General features: G+C 39.3%; 1 protein-coding gene across 1 annotated transcript in view; it reads right to left on the reverse strand.

Annotated features, from left to right (window-relative positions):
* Nucleotides 1-799: 799 nt before the first annotated feature.
* Nucleotides 800-14,510, reverse strand: part of COL19A1 (collagen type XIX alpha 1 chain) — a 178,408-nt gene continuing 164,697 nt past the window's right edge. The window contains exons 46-50 of the mRNA XM_030944776.1: nucleotides 13,442-13,612; nucleotides 12,442-12,508; nucleotides 10,457-10,612; nucleotides 3,984-4,061; nucleotides 800-3,764 (exon numbers count right to left, since the gene is read on the reverse strand). Of these exons, the coding sequence (XP_030800636.1) occupies nucleotides 3,628-3,764; nucleotides 3,984-4,061; nucleotides 10,457-10,612; nucleotides 12,442-12,508; nucleotides 13,442-13,612 (609 nt within the window). The 3' untranslated portion in view covers nucleotides 800-3,627. The remainder of the gene's footprint in view (nucleotides 3,765-3,983; nucleotides 4,062-10,456; nucleotides 10,613-12,441; nucleotides 12,509-13,441; nucleotides 13,613-14,510) is intronic.

A 14,510-nucleotide genomic window follows, 5' to 3' on the forward strand; every position in this document is an offset into this window, starting at 1 on the left:
TCCCAACACGTTTTTAACAGGTGATAAAGCAACTTGCCATGAAATATAAAAGTCTGACCCTGAACTAGGATAAAGCTTAAAGAGCTTTTAAAAAAGGTTTAAAAACATTTTCTCAAAGTTATTTCACTTCTGATTCTTGTTGCATGTCAACAAACCCAAAGCAGAATAAAAGACTTTATGCTACTGAAAAAAAATAACCCCTCATGTTTATTTTCTTGCAGTGCTTACTGCAGCATGAACTGCTCAAAACAGATACAAAACTGATAAAGCAAATTGCAAAATAGATTAGCATCCCCTCTTCCCTCCATGGCCTCCTGCCCAGTCTGAAACTGCAAAGAAATTTCAGGGGCCAAACCTGAAAAGCATGCAGACACATGTTTCCAGCTACATTCCACTTTCAATTCTAAAAATGCGAATTAGGAGCAAGCCAGTGTGAAGTAAAGTTAAGCTGGGATTAGCTCTGCTCTACCCCAGTAAGGAAAGAGGCATCTTAAAATAGGTATGAGATAGCCCATATAAAAAATTACCCGTTTTCTCACATGAGAAAATTAAATTGGGCTTTTAGCAAAATAAAAACAATGCAACAAGATAATTGCCAAAGTTACCTGCAAATCAACTGAAAGCATTCAAATACATTTTAGAAAGATCTTTCTCTTTAAGCCTATAAAAAGAAAAAGGCATCTGTAGGAAACATAGATGAAAAAATAAAACTTCTTCAAATATAAAAAGTGTTCTGCTTCCCAATAAATTCAAGTAAATTAAAATACAGCAATTGCATCTGGCAGATAACAGATGCTGGGATTCAGCAAGCTAAAAGCCCCAAAATATACAGATACCACCAATGCGGTGCAATGGTCTATGTACAGCCTTCCAGGATGGGGCTGCTTGGGAACCTCTAAGTCACTCAAGTACTAACACAAGACAGCACCCTTTTCAATATTATCACCAAAAATGAAGTTCAAAATTAGCTTCCAAAGTAAAAAATGTTTAGATTATACATATATTGGAATTACTAGAGAAGTAACAAAAAAAACCCCCAAAAAATTCCAAAAAACCCCCAAAAAACCAAAAAACCAAAAGAAACAGAAAATGTTTATGCAAGATACCTGACCAGCAGTTCCTTTCAGAGAACGGACACCAGTATGTGGGGCTGCTCCTCCTCTGGTGTCCCTGTTTGGACACTGAGATATGCTGGTTCCAGGCTGTGCTCTCTGGGCAGGCAGACCCACGGCAGCAGTCGGTGCCTCAGTGCTCGGTCTCAAGCTGCCTCACCATTCCCAGCACTCCCACAGCCCCAGAGCTCTGAGGACCAGGACTGGAAGGGTGATCAGTTCCACAGAGCAAACCAAAACATCATCCATGGGCACAGCAGTTCTGCAGTGGGAGCAGCTTATGTTGAGCTGAGCTCAGGCAGGACTGCATGTCCCAAATGCACCTTCACCCCAGCAGGACAGTGCTGCTGCAGAGCAGGGGATGTGCTGGCCTGGAAAAGGGACAGCCATTGCTTCCTGAGGAGTGAGGGCTGAGAGAAGAACAGGAGGTGTGAGGACTGGGTTTGCCTGTGGGCTTTTGACCCCATCCTCACAAGGAACAGATAAAGCACCCTGACTCCTCAAGGCATCCCCAGCTGCAGGGTGTAGGGCAGCTCCTTCAGGAGATAGCTTCATCTAGGACCTGTGCCACAGGTTTTCTGCCATCCTCATTCCTCTCGCCCCAGGTGTTTACTCTCAGCCTTCCATCCCTGTGTTTCCTTTAACATCCTTTTGTAGCAAGCACCTTCTCTCCTCCAAACACCTAACTAATGAACATGTCAGGATGTGTGCTTTCCCTTTCAGAAAGTGTCCTGAGTGCCCCAGCTGCTGCCTGAGTTAATTCTGTCACCTCTTGCTTTTATCTAGCTTCCTCTGCTCTGGATGCAAGTGCTAGGAACTCTATTCAGAACAAATGCCAATGTGCATCTCTTGCTAAAGACTCCCACCAGTCATTCCTTAACTGCTTTTGAGCAAAACCCAGAAGTCAGCCAGATTCATGTATCACAACCACTTCTCTGGAAGCCAGGACTTCCAATTTGAGAATACTTCCCTGGTAGCTCAGTACTGCTCAAGCACAAAGTTATCAAAACTACTTCCCTGCCTAATGTGGGAAAGTTACTGACTTCCAAACAATGGGATTAAAGCCCTCAGTATGGCTTTGTACTACAGGAGCATTTTGAAGTTGTAGGTTATAGATGTCTGTGTTCTCTAAGCAGCACCTTCACTTTCTATTGCACTGTACAAAATTCCACAGACTGAGGATCATCTGTTTCCTAATAACCAGAAATGAAATTTTGGCCACCCCTACTCACTCCTTTTCAGGATCATCTGTGTGATTGATTTTCTCCAGATTTTCTTTTGCTCAACCCTTTGAACTCCACAGGATTTACACATTGTTCTGTTTTGCTCATCGTTGACATTGTCTGTTCCTGCAGCCTTTACTAAATGCCTAAAAACTGGATGCTGTTGCTCTCAGTAGTACACCTTTCTAGGAGAGTTTTGTATTTTTTTCCGAATTTCTCTTGAACTCAAGAAATTTTCTGTCACCAGTTAATAGGACTTGTGAGTTGTGCACTGTATAGATTCCATGTTCTTCTCAAGCTGATTTCAGCATGTGAATATTGCAGGAGGAAGAGGAAAACAGTGCCATCACCAAGATTAGAGACTTGTGAAGTTGCATTCTTGGATTATGCACTCACCAGCCTCTGCTCTAAAGCAAGGGGTCACCTTTGCTCTAGGCAGACTTAATGGCAGAGTAGCTTGATTCCAGGCCTTAGTAGCCTTACTCAGTTCACCTAATGGTTAGAAGGTGTGCCAGCTCTCAGTCCAGAACACTGTCAGCAGCCTCTTGCATTTAATATCTGGGTATGTGTAACCACGACTAAAGGAACATACAGGCCCCCAGCTGGGACTAAATCCAGTCAGGAGAGACATTTCCTGGAGCTACACCCGGCGATCTTCCAGTCAGTCTGAAGCTCATCATTGGATGGGATAAGGAGACCACAAACACATCTTTGTTTCCTTCTTTGCCATCTTGGATGTGCCTGTAATGGTGGGCAGCACTCCTGGAGCACGGCAGACCCTTTTCAGAAGATGTGCTGGAGCCTCCTCAAGGAACATGAATGTTTAGTCTGAGCAGAGTTCCCAGTGCTCCAGCGCAGGTCCTGCATTCACCATGAACGAGTATGCTTTGTGACTTCAGAAATATATTTTTTCCATTGAAGATTCACCACCAGCAAGAAAAATAAAGCCAGCTTACATATGGAGGCATACATAGTGTCTTAAGTTATAATAAAATATTTTTTGTTTGAAGAAAGAAGTTTATGAAAATTATTTGGGCCTATTTTCTGTTCTAAGCAAAATAAATATGAGAAACAACACATGGAATGCACTCTGGAAAATATATGACATCATGTCATCATTATGACACTGCAAATAACATAGAAAAAGGCTCAATTTTGTGCCTTACAAATTATCTATATACCATGCAGTGTCGAGAGAAAAAAAAAATGCACCAAATATTTCAAAAAATTAAATTAACTTATTGGAAAGAGTGAAAAGTGACCGTGAACCCAAGTGTTGGGGGGGAGGGTTTTTATTTCCTGCTGGTGCGTGAGCGAGTCTGTGACACGTGGGAGTAGCAATCCGCCGGGTTGCACCTCCCGCTGGCTCCAGGCGGCCCCTGCGGTCCCGGTGAGCCTGATGCTCCTGGTGGGCCTGGCAGGCCAGCAGCTGGTAAAACAAAGCTACAATTAGCAGCGTCCTCACCAGAGCACGAGCAGTGCTTTTCATCACCGACATCAGGTGCACTCTAGCACATCCGCAAGGAGGCAGGTGGGGCTGACCTCACGCTGCGATCCGGCTCAGGAGGAAAAGCAAGAGTGTAAAACCAGGAGAAAGGCCTGTTAGTTCATAAATAACAATGGCAGAAATAGATCTGGAGACTTGTACCTGCAGGGCCAGGTGGTCCAGGGTTACCAGGCAGTCCAATTCCAGGCTCGCCTCTTTCCCCTTTCTGTCCTCTATAACCTACACGGAATAAAGATATGAAAATAAGAGCACACTCTTATTTTAGGTAGTGATTTTCTGTATATCTTGTTGACATGAAATTACCAAGACAAATATAATTGGGAAAGCACATGCTCAGTTCTCTTCTTCAGAATCTTTTTTTTTTTTCTGAGACCACTCTTAAGTTTATAAATTCCTTCTGGAAAACATTAGCATTTCTAGCAGTAACTGTTACACCATCTGTCAAAGGGCTCTTGCTTTGTTCACTAGCTTGACTCTTCCCCAAGATTTTAAGTCACCTGAAATTCCTCTAATAAAGAGCCAAATGCAGATTTTTCTTCCTCTGTTTTGCATAAATCCTTACACTTGCACTTTTTGGACTGTAAAGTGGTAGTTTTATGATTAGACATTCTCCTGTATGTTAGAGAAGTTCCACTCCCTGGCCAGTGTTGCCCAGCTCCCCTCACATGGAATGAATCATCTCTGGACATTGTGCAGGTTTTGGGTTGGAAGCTTACTTTGACCCAAGTAGCTGCATATCATTAACAAGATGTGATTAGTAATCATATTTTGAATACTTGAGTCCTTTTCCTTCACAGGCCATAGTTTTGAATTTGTCTAAATGGCTTCCACCTTCCCAGGTGCTGCAACCCATGCCCAACCTCTGCTTCTTTTTCCTTGAACTGTTTTTAAAAAGTTTTATTGGTTGGAAACACTCTGGCTGGTTTAGAGCAGAGGACTTGTTGCTATCGGTAAAATATTTGCCTGATTATTTCTAGTTGAGAATGTACCTTTATTATGCAGGAGAAAGGATGAAGGCATTTTAAGACACCTGCCACAAACCCTTACTTCAAAAGGGCTTACAAGGAAACTCTTCTGTACCCAGCACTTCAGATGCTGGCATGTAAGGTGACAAAAGTTTAGGATTATTTTGCTGATTTCTGGTCACATTTGGAATTAAAACCTTCCTGCTTCAGGAACCAGTATATTTGTAGCATCACCTATGCCATACAATAAAGTATTGAGTTCTTCCTCTTGTGAAGAACTGTTACTTAGCTTGAATTAAAAGAGAAGAGCACAGCCATGCCAATCCACCTGACGTCCCATGAAGATTTACTGGCACTGACAGGTGGAGGGCAAAGGCTGTCTTGTCAGTGTGCTGTGGTCTCTGCAACACTGCTACCTTACAGGATATTCCAGAAGGAAATTACTTTGAGGGCTGTGGATACCAATTCAGGGTTGCTACAACAGACACAATGCAGTAGGAATGGTACACAGAGCATTCAAACTTTCTGTTACACACAAGATCATTATATGCTTCAGTAGAAAGTCTGTTATCTGTTGCAATCAATCCAGCTTTCAAAACAGAGCATCAATTATCTTACTCCTCTCAGCACAACAAAAAATTACAGTGATGCAAGAATGTTACAAAATGCATGCAGGGTGCTATACATAACACAATTAAAGGAAATCAACAGTTTAAAATCTCACAGAAACCCAAATTCAAATTAACCATGCATTCTGGTCACTGAGTTAAGCAGAATTGTACAAGGCATATACACACACAAGCTATAAAGACTAAGAAAAAGGAATATGCAGGTATTTGTATTGGATTTTGAATTTGGATTTACTCTCCAATGACCATAGTAATATTTATAACTACACCAAGTTGGTTTGTTCTGAAAATTCTTGTGCAACTTCTAGTATTGCTGCTTTTTGCAAAGCTCAATAATACAACCACAGGATCCATTACATGCCCTATTTATTTTATATTTCTCAATGTTTTTTAATTTACAGTCAACAGTTACAATGCATTTCCCACTACAAACCCAGTTAACTCTAATTTTACAATGGACTGCTGCCACTAATGATTTGTTTTGCATTTCTTTAGTTATGGAGAAGAGAGAGAAATCAAAGGTACCATACATCACATTTACAATCTCCATGATAAACATTACTGCAGGTCTCTGACACACCATAATTGAGAACGACTGAGATAGACTGAATGATTCTGTAAACATCACTGGAACACAAGAAAATAAGGAAAAAAATAGGACAAAGAGCATCATGGTTTAGTGATAAACCATTATTGGCTGTATCCAAATACACATGCAAGGGTGTAGTTTTTACATGGTGGTAGGTAAGTTCTGCTAGCACTGAAGTTTAATACAAAAATTCCCAAATAGCTTGTCTAACAATAAGGCTTTATTTGATAGAATGCAAGAATTTTAATAAACAGACTTATATGTAAACAATGTGAACAATGTAATGTGTAATTCTGGCAGAAAAATATTTGATTTTTAATGAGGTATATTTTACTCAGAAGCAAGGCCATCTAGAGGATAATATCACCTTCTTTCTGAGCTTAGACTGACAAACTCATACACAGTCAAAGGAAAATATTACCATACACATAAAACAGATGTAATTTATTGTTTTTAATGTAAAGGCACATATAAGATGCTATCTACTTTTCCTGGTAGAATTACAATTTCAGTAAGAGGCGCCTGCTTAATTAAAAATGTAACTGTTTTAGCAGAACCTTTCACCCAGGTTCTAGAAGTTTTGTTGTGATTTCTGCAACACTAAAGTTCTGTTATTACAAACACATACCCAATGTGGGCAGTATGGTAAACACTTGGTAGCAGTACATAGCAAGTTTGTGTTCATACAGATAAGCTTTTGTTCATAGAGTTGAAACAGCTGGAATTCAGCTCTCAGTTTGGTGCTTGCCACAAACAGCACGGTCAAAAGTGTCACTACTGCTACACCCTTAGCTCTATGTGGAAATGACAGAAGTTCATGTCCATGAACTTGGAGGTGAAAGGTATTTAAACTGCTCTAGAAGCTATTGCACCCATATAATGGAGAGCCTCTTCCATCAGCATGGACAATGCAGCACCTGAAACTAACATGTCAAGTATCTAGAGAAATCTGAGGTTCTTTAATACAGATACAAGGCAAAGAGATTACCACCACAGGGAACAATGAGACCAAAGTATCCACTGTGCTTTACTGTGCAAATACTCTGTGTCCTTAAAAAGACTGCAAAGCAACAGAGAGGGTGCCAAGATGAAGCCCCCTCATCCAGCCACCAGTACGTTTCTGACTTCCTTCTGTGTGTTACAGCTCTCTCAGCTGAGAGGGAGCAGCTGGGTTTCAAATCAAAGTAAAACAGGTTAACTTTAACCTCCACAGCAGAGAACATTTTGCAGGAGGTATCTCTTGAAACCAGCACAGCTATTTCAGAAGAGTGACTGTCTATAGACAACATCCACTACAGTGGGCTCCTGATGTCAACCAAGGTTTCTACGTGCTTCCACCATACAAATTAGTAATTTTAATAAGAGACATAAACTTTACAACAGAGATTACCAATAAAGATAAGGAGCTTCCACTATTCATGGCATGGTATTTTTATTTTCTAAGTTGAGCTATTTTTTTGATTCCTTGAGGCTACCGCAAGTTATGAGGACCTAAAAAAAGAATTTCCTCAATTTGACAGAAAGGGTGAATTTTAACTAGGATAGAATCTTTTCTCTATTAAAAAAAAATACAGTCATATTAACATAAGGGGTCTCTGGATTGTTAAATTATCACAAGGCGCAGTTCATCTAATGGACCAAAATTCCCTTACTATTACAATTTTAAAAATCCAATTAAGTCAGTGGAGTTAATTGAGCTAGATCACCTTACACGTGACAAGCTGACTGACTGTTTGCAGATGGATGACATTGATATATCTTGTTCGTAAAGTCTTAAAATCAACTTTCTAATTCTCTAGGAAATATAAACATACCGTAAAACTCATGCAGAGTAAAGTCCCTCTGTTCTCCCTTAAGGACATGCTGTACATTTTACCATTAGTCCTGCCTCAGAGCATCAGCTTGCAGATGCATAGGTTATTTTTGAAATGAAAAAAAAAAATATATATATATGTCTATAAAAATCTTCCATTGGCTATTTGGCTATTTGAATACCAATTATGTGTTTCACAATTTAAGTTGCAATTCTATTTTGCTTGCATGCTATATTTCTAATGACACCATCCTATAAATTATATCTACCTGAACCACTGGGAAGGTTGTGAGGAACAATATGAACAACCTTGCTGAAGGCCAGCAGGTAAAAAATTCTGGACTTGCTTAGAAGGGAATGAATCTCTGCATAAGAGTCTAGCAATTCTTCAAATACACTTTTTGAAAACCATGCCTATAAATCCAAAAGTTAGTATCTCTCTTTTTTGCCTCTGGAACTGATCCACTGCCTATTAGTTTGCTGCGCAGAAGGAGATTCTGTTGGAATCCGGCCAAATCATTCCTGACCAGTTTCCAGGAGAAGCAGCACCACGCTCAAGGTGTATGGAGGGACCCCTGTGAAACCTCAAATGAAGTTAAACACCTCTCCAGACACACAGCAGCATCTGGCTGGCTCTAGCAGGCTCTGCATGCAGCATCACAAACAGGACATATTCACAGAGGTCCTGTTAATTGCTTGCCACAAGCATCCACTTCTTCTCACTGCCTGCGTGGGACAAGTGACTCTGCCACATATTACTGCACACAGCAAATCCCTGGAGTTGGCAGTCTGGGCTACACCCAAGTGAGAAATAGAATAAGAAGTGTCTATCAGGCAATACCAAGCCTGTATTAGGACTTGTGCACACAGCATGCTACCTTAAAGGGCCCAGCCACACATGCACGTAATGTGCTTCACCAAGAAGTCTTGTTTGCTATGTATTTTATGACTGAAGACAAGCTGGAATATAAAAAGATACTTTTCAATCTGCTCAGAGATTTGAATTTCTTTTTACTCTTGGCACAAAGCAGTAACATGCACAGGCACAACTGAGGAAGGTGTGAAGGGTGTCTGTAAGTGTGCACCTCTTACAGGACAGTCTCTTATTCGCAGTATAAAAAAGAGGCAAGGTAAACTTCTGGTTTTCTTTCCTTGGAAGTGTAATTTTTTGTAGCTTTTTATATCAGAGAATTAAAGGCTTCTCACTTAGCTTACCTTTTACTAATCAAAAACAAGTATTGACCATATTGGTAAAATAAATGGAAATCCTGTGTACATGGGGCACTATTTTACTTAACTATAAGATATGGAAAAGCAGCTTTTTTGTTTGTTTGTTTGTTTGTTTTCAAGCATAGCTATCATCTTTTAGTCTTGATGCTCACTAGCTGGAAATGAAACTTAGTGCAACATTTCTCTTCCCAGAGGTGTATCCAGCACATAAATAATCATTGAACAATCTGGCACTGACATTGAAGGTGACTATTTGCAGTGATCTGAATATTTAGGTAACGATGAAGTCAGTGTTGTAAGATTCTAAGCCTTTTATTGTTTTCCTTGATCCTTTATTCTTGTTCTTCTCATTCTGAGCTCATCACATTTTTCAAGCTTCTGTCAGTGGTTTGCACTTATCAGTGTTAGTAAGTCCTTATTCTTCTGATAGCTTTAGGATCCACACATCTTCAGCTTTGCTGCCATGTTCTTCATTCCAGTCTGACTTGCTCTGACTCCAGAGCAGACCAAACTAACAAAAGATAATAAAGAACTACCTACAGATAAACTGCAAATTACATGTTACCCACCCACACAATATTATTCATCTATAAATTCTTTTTTCTTTCTAGTCTGTTCTCATCTTTCTTTTAATCCCTGAAAGCCTGGCTCTACAGTAGAGCACAACTACCATGATCCTGGATCCCTCAGAGCTAATTTTGCAGTAAAAGACACTTTTGCAGTAAAAGCAGTTCACAGAAATGAGAGTTCTATACTGTCCAAGTGCATTGCAATGCACAAATTACTGTTTGGGGTACAGTTGATGCCTTAAGCTAGTGAAAAACTGATTACTCTGATTTCTTCTTTTATGAAAATATGTTCCTTCACCATAAGAAAAATTAATTTAGTAATATTTCAGTTTTCACTGCTTCTTAAAGAAGAATATTTTTCTTCAGTTTTTCCTGCCCTGAATTTTCTCAGGATCTGAGTTGAGAGCAGTTGGACCAGGAGACAGAAAGATTTTTTTTCTTAAATAAGATGGCCTCTAAATATGAAGCTGAAGCTAAATAGCAAGAGTGTTGGCATTGTTTTTCTTCCTTATTCAAGTATTTTGTAGGAAAAAAAACCCAACCCTGCTACAGTAGTTCTGTCAGATTTAGATATCTGTCAATAATTAAATTTATAACTGATTAGAATAAAATGCACTGATTAGGAGTTTTTAATCAGTAAAAATCCACACATTTACTATGGGTTAATATTTAGATGTGGTCTGGAAAAACATAAGTACATAAGTTTAAAAGTTAATCATTAGAAAGCTAGATAGGTAGTCCTGGTTTATTTAATAAACATTAGCAAGTGTATAAGGATTTCAAGATACAGCTAAAAGGAACATTTTTTGGAATCCCTACCTTGAATTCCACGTTCTCCTGGTGGCCCTGGCAAACCATCCTTTCCTGGTGGCCCTGGTGATCCATCTTTTCCTGGGGGCCCTGGTTTTCCATGAGCTTGGGAGGCAAGCATTGCAGCAGGCAGCTTCAGCTGGGATACAAATTGACCCATCCTTTCTTCATTAATCAAAGACACAGGAAAAAGTTGGTAAGAAATCTGCTAGCAAAAAAGGGGAAAAAATCCCAAAGCCCCAGCTAAAGTTTCTGTAAGTAGGGTGTTTAATTCTTCTTAATGTCAAAGTATTAAATGCTCCAATAAGCACTGAGACCTTCAGTTCCAACTCAGATTCATGTCTGAGTCTTTACCCTTTGAAATAATCAGAATTAATTTGTATTAAAGTTTCTATTACTACTCTCTATTACTAACATATTCCAATATTTCAAATTATTTCTGACTCCTGTTCATGGAAGTACTTAAAACACATACACAGAATAATTAATACTTAACACACTGATAGAGGGCTACCTTCTATTTTTGTAACTCATATTAAGCTGCAAAGTAGAGATTAAATCCTGCGAACAGTTCTTGGAATGTGCTGGAACCCTGAAAAAAGTCGTAAAAAATCTGAAAGCACTCAGCAAAAAGTACTAATTGTAGATATTTCAGAATAGAAATTTTCATGCTGGTGAGATAAATTGTTCTTGGTAATATTTTATTGTTCCTTAGAGGTAGGTAAAATAGGTACTAACCTTGGCTCTGTCTCATTTACACCAGATTAAAGCCCTTAAGCATTCCACAATTTAGTGGGTATTTACAGTGGTGGAGTTTTAAGATTTAAGAAAAAAATTAGAGAAGAGTGGGCATCAAACAAAAAAGAGGGAAGGTGATAGAAAGTAAACAAAGTGAAACAATGCCAAAACTGGAAGATCTGTGTGAGCAGTAGCAAGATGCAGAAAAGGGAATAGCTATAAAGACAAAACTGCTTTATTCTGTGTAGGCAGGGCACCTTATAATGCCTTCTTTTTGTGAACAGGCTAAATATTTGCTACCATTCTATCTGAATGGGAAAAGGAAGTGACTTCACTCCACAAACTGCTCTTGAAATATAAAGTATGTTGAACCCTGAAGGGTAGCACCCTGGGGAAAGGTGATAATACACAAAGTGATAGCCTTGTTTATAAAGCAGAAAACTGTCTGAACAGGTTAAGAAGTCTCAAGCTTTATATAATTTCTTTTATCTCTAAAAGATGGGTTTTGTCCACAAATATTAATGACAGAAAAACAAAGCATATTGAGGACATAAGAAATGCATTTTGCAATGGAAGAGAAGCTACTGTTAAGGGGTGTTCACAAAGAAGCTTGTTTCAGAAACCTGAGTCACAGCTTTTCTCCATGACTAAAGGAATGCTGGGGAAGAAAAATATTTCCTTTTCAGAGTAAGGACTCATCTAACAAATCTTACATAATACAAAGGCTTTGGCTGAATCTGGTACTTGCCTAAAACTGTGCCCAATGATGCTGGTCTGGCCAGGAGTTCTGGAACTCAGCAGGGATATTTGCTGAGAAAACTGCACAGCAGTTTAGACCTATGTGACTGAAGGCTGTTGAACCTTTCTCTTATTTAGACAGTCAGCCACTAAGTGGGCAAAATAATTAGGTATATCTGTGGTTTCTGCTTTAGCAGCACTTCAATATCTTAATGGTATGTTGTAGATAAACAGTATCTGCAGTAATACATGATACATATATGCACCTACAATGACACTTCTGTTTGCTATTATGATTTGGAGCAGACTACCCTTCAGTGCTAATCTTTTACATAAGGAAATACTCTGTTTGACAGGTACTCTAACCTCTCATTATTTGAACAGAATCATGTAAAGCAGACTTGCTAAACACAGCTACAGCAACAAGGTACCTGCTAAGTCCAATGTAAGTTAGATGACATGTAAAGAAATTTAGAGCAAAATTTCAGATTTAGTTGTATAATATTTCCTTTTCTTACCTTCAAATACCTTAAGAACCTCTTGTTTGATATATTTTTTTATTTCTTCAAGTGAAATTGCATCAGCCTGATGAGGAAAAAGAAAGGTGATATGTATCAGAAGGCACATGCAGAGGACAATTTATGATGCTATAAAAATAAAAAATGCTTAAATTAGCATTACAAATATAAGCCTTTCACCAACAGATAAGTGTTTTAATTTATTTGTGTTATTTATTTTACTGCAAAGGCCACTTCACTGCAAATGCATTATAATATTGTAAAGACACTAGTGGCATGAAGTGGGAGAAGCACCTCCAGCTGCCAAGAGGACCAGGATGTGGTGAGTATGGAAGTTACCTTGCACAAGCAGTAAGGATGATCAGGGACAAAAATCCGCTTTATTTTTGCATGGCATCTTCCTACTTCTTACCTGCCCTGGGGACCACTTGCTCTGATGCACTGCTGACCAGAACAGAACCATGGTCCCAGTAACTTCACTGGAGAAGTGTTTTAGAGCTTTATCTTACATAATTGAGGTAAAAAAGAACCCATAATATGGATGTGTGTGCCTGTGTGCTCATGCAGAAAAATCAAGATATCTACAATTGGCAAGCAGCATTTCATTGTCTTTCTAAATACTGATTTCTCTTCTATTGATAATAAATTTTGGCTGTCTCCTTTTCTTTCCCAGCTGCAAAGGCTCAGACTGCAGATCTTAATCTTATGGAAAATGTGAAAATTAACAGTACTGAGTAGCCATATTGGTATGCAGGAACTAAAGAAATAAATAATTAAAGCTTATCCATAGCAGATGTTTTAAAAAATAATTTAAAATAACTGCCTGATCATGTGGGTATATTCTTTTTCACCTTAAATGAACACTGAAATTATCTAAGAGAAATCCTTAGTTTTTCTAATACTGTGCTATTTCTCAGTCGAATTTCCACTGCTCAGCCCATGTTACCTTCATAACTTGTCTGAATACACAAACAACCAAGATAAACTTATATTTACTTACTGGAAACCCTGGGGGTCCTGGTGAGCCTGGGGGACCTTGATGACCTGGTGATCCTGGATAGCCTCTGTCTCCTGGAGGGCCAACAGGACCCACATCCCCCTTTTCTCCTGATGGGCCAGGCTTCCCTCGTTCACCCTGGGGACCTCTGTCGCCAGGAATACCCGGATCTCCCTGGGTAAAATAAAAACAGAAAGAAAACCATTGCACATAGTGGAACACCCCTGCAAAGTCACTTGAGAATGCTAAAGAGAAAGTTCTTGCCTGTTCAGAAACAGACTGAGTCATGCAGGGAAGATGCTTTTCCAGGCTGAACCTTGTCTCTGAAAATAAATTTTGTTTTCTTGCACTTTTGATGTTGAAGTCGACTACAAAAAGAATAGCTTGACTCTGTAGCCCAGTTTTCAAGGACAGAACTTGAGTATAGAAAGTTTTTAGCCCATATACAAGGAACTAGGAATATCTATTATGGCATAGGTATAATTCAGGTGCTCATATTCACATAGGCAAAAGACACTAGGACATTTCCTGTAACTTTCCTTAGATACCTACTATTTTATGTCTTCATTTGCACAAAATTATAGTTAATCCAAGTTATTTCCAGTACCCAAAGATACTAGGAGGAAGCTGGAGAGGAATTTTTAAGAAAGACATTTAGTGACAGGACAAGGGGTAATGGCTTCAGACTGAAAGAGTCAGTTTAGATGAGATATTAGGAAGAAATTTTTTACTGTGAGGATGCTGAGGCACTGGAACAGGTTGTCCAGAGAAGCTCTGGATGCTCTAACCCTGGAAATATACTAAGGCCAGGTTGGATGGGGCTTAGAGCAACCTGGTCTGATGAAAGGTCCATGGCAAGGTGGCTGGAACTTGATGATCTTTAAAGGTACCTTCCAGCCCAGGCCTTTCTATGGTTCTGTGATAGATAAGTTCTCAGGTTTGTAACCCTGCAGAGTAGGTACAGATAGCTCTTCTACCAGAGATAAAGAAAAAGGCAAGTTTCTCTAGAATCATGGTACTATGCCAGTGTGAAGCTGATCCTCTTCTTATAAACAATCCATGTTTTACAGGC

This window comes from Camarhynchus parvulus, chromosome 3, assembly GCF_901933205.1.
Source record: "Camarhynchus parvulus chromosome 3, STF_HiC, whole genome shotgun sequence".
NCBI classification, from domain to species: Eukaryota; Metazoa; Chordata; class Aves; order Passeriformes; family Thraupidae; genus Camarhynchus; species Camarhynchus parvulus.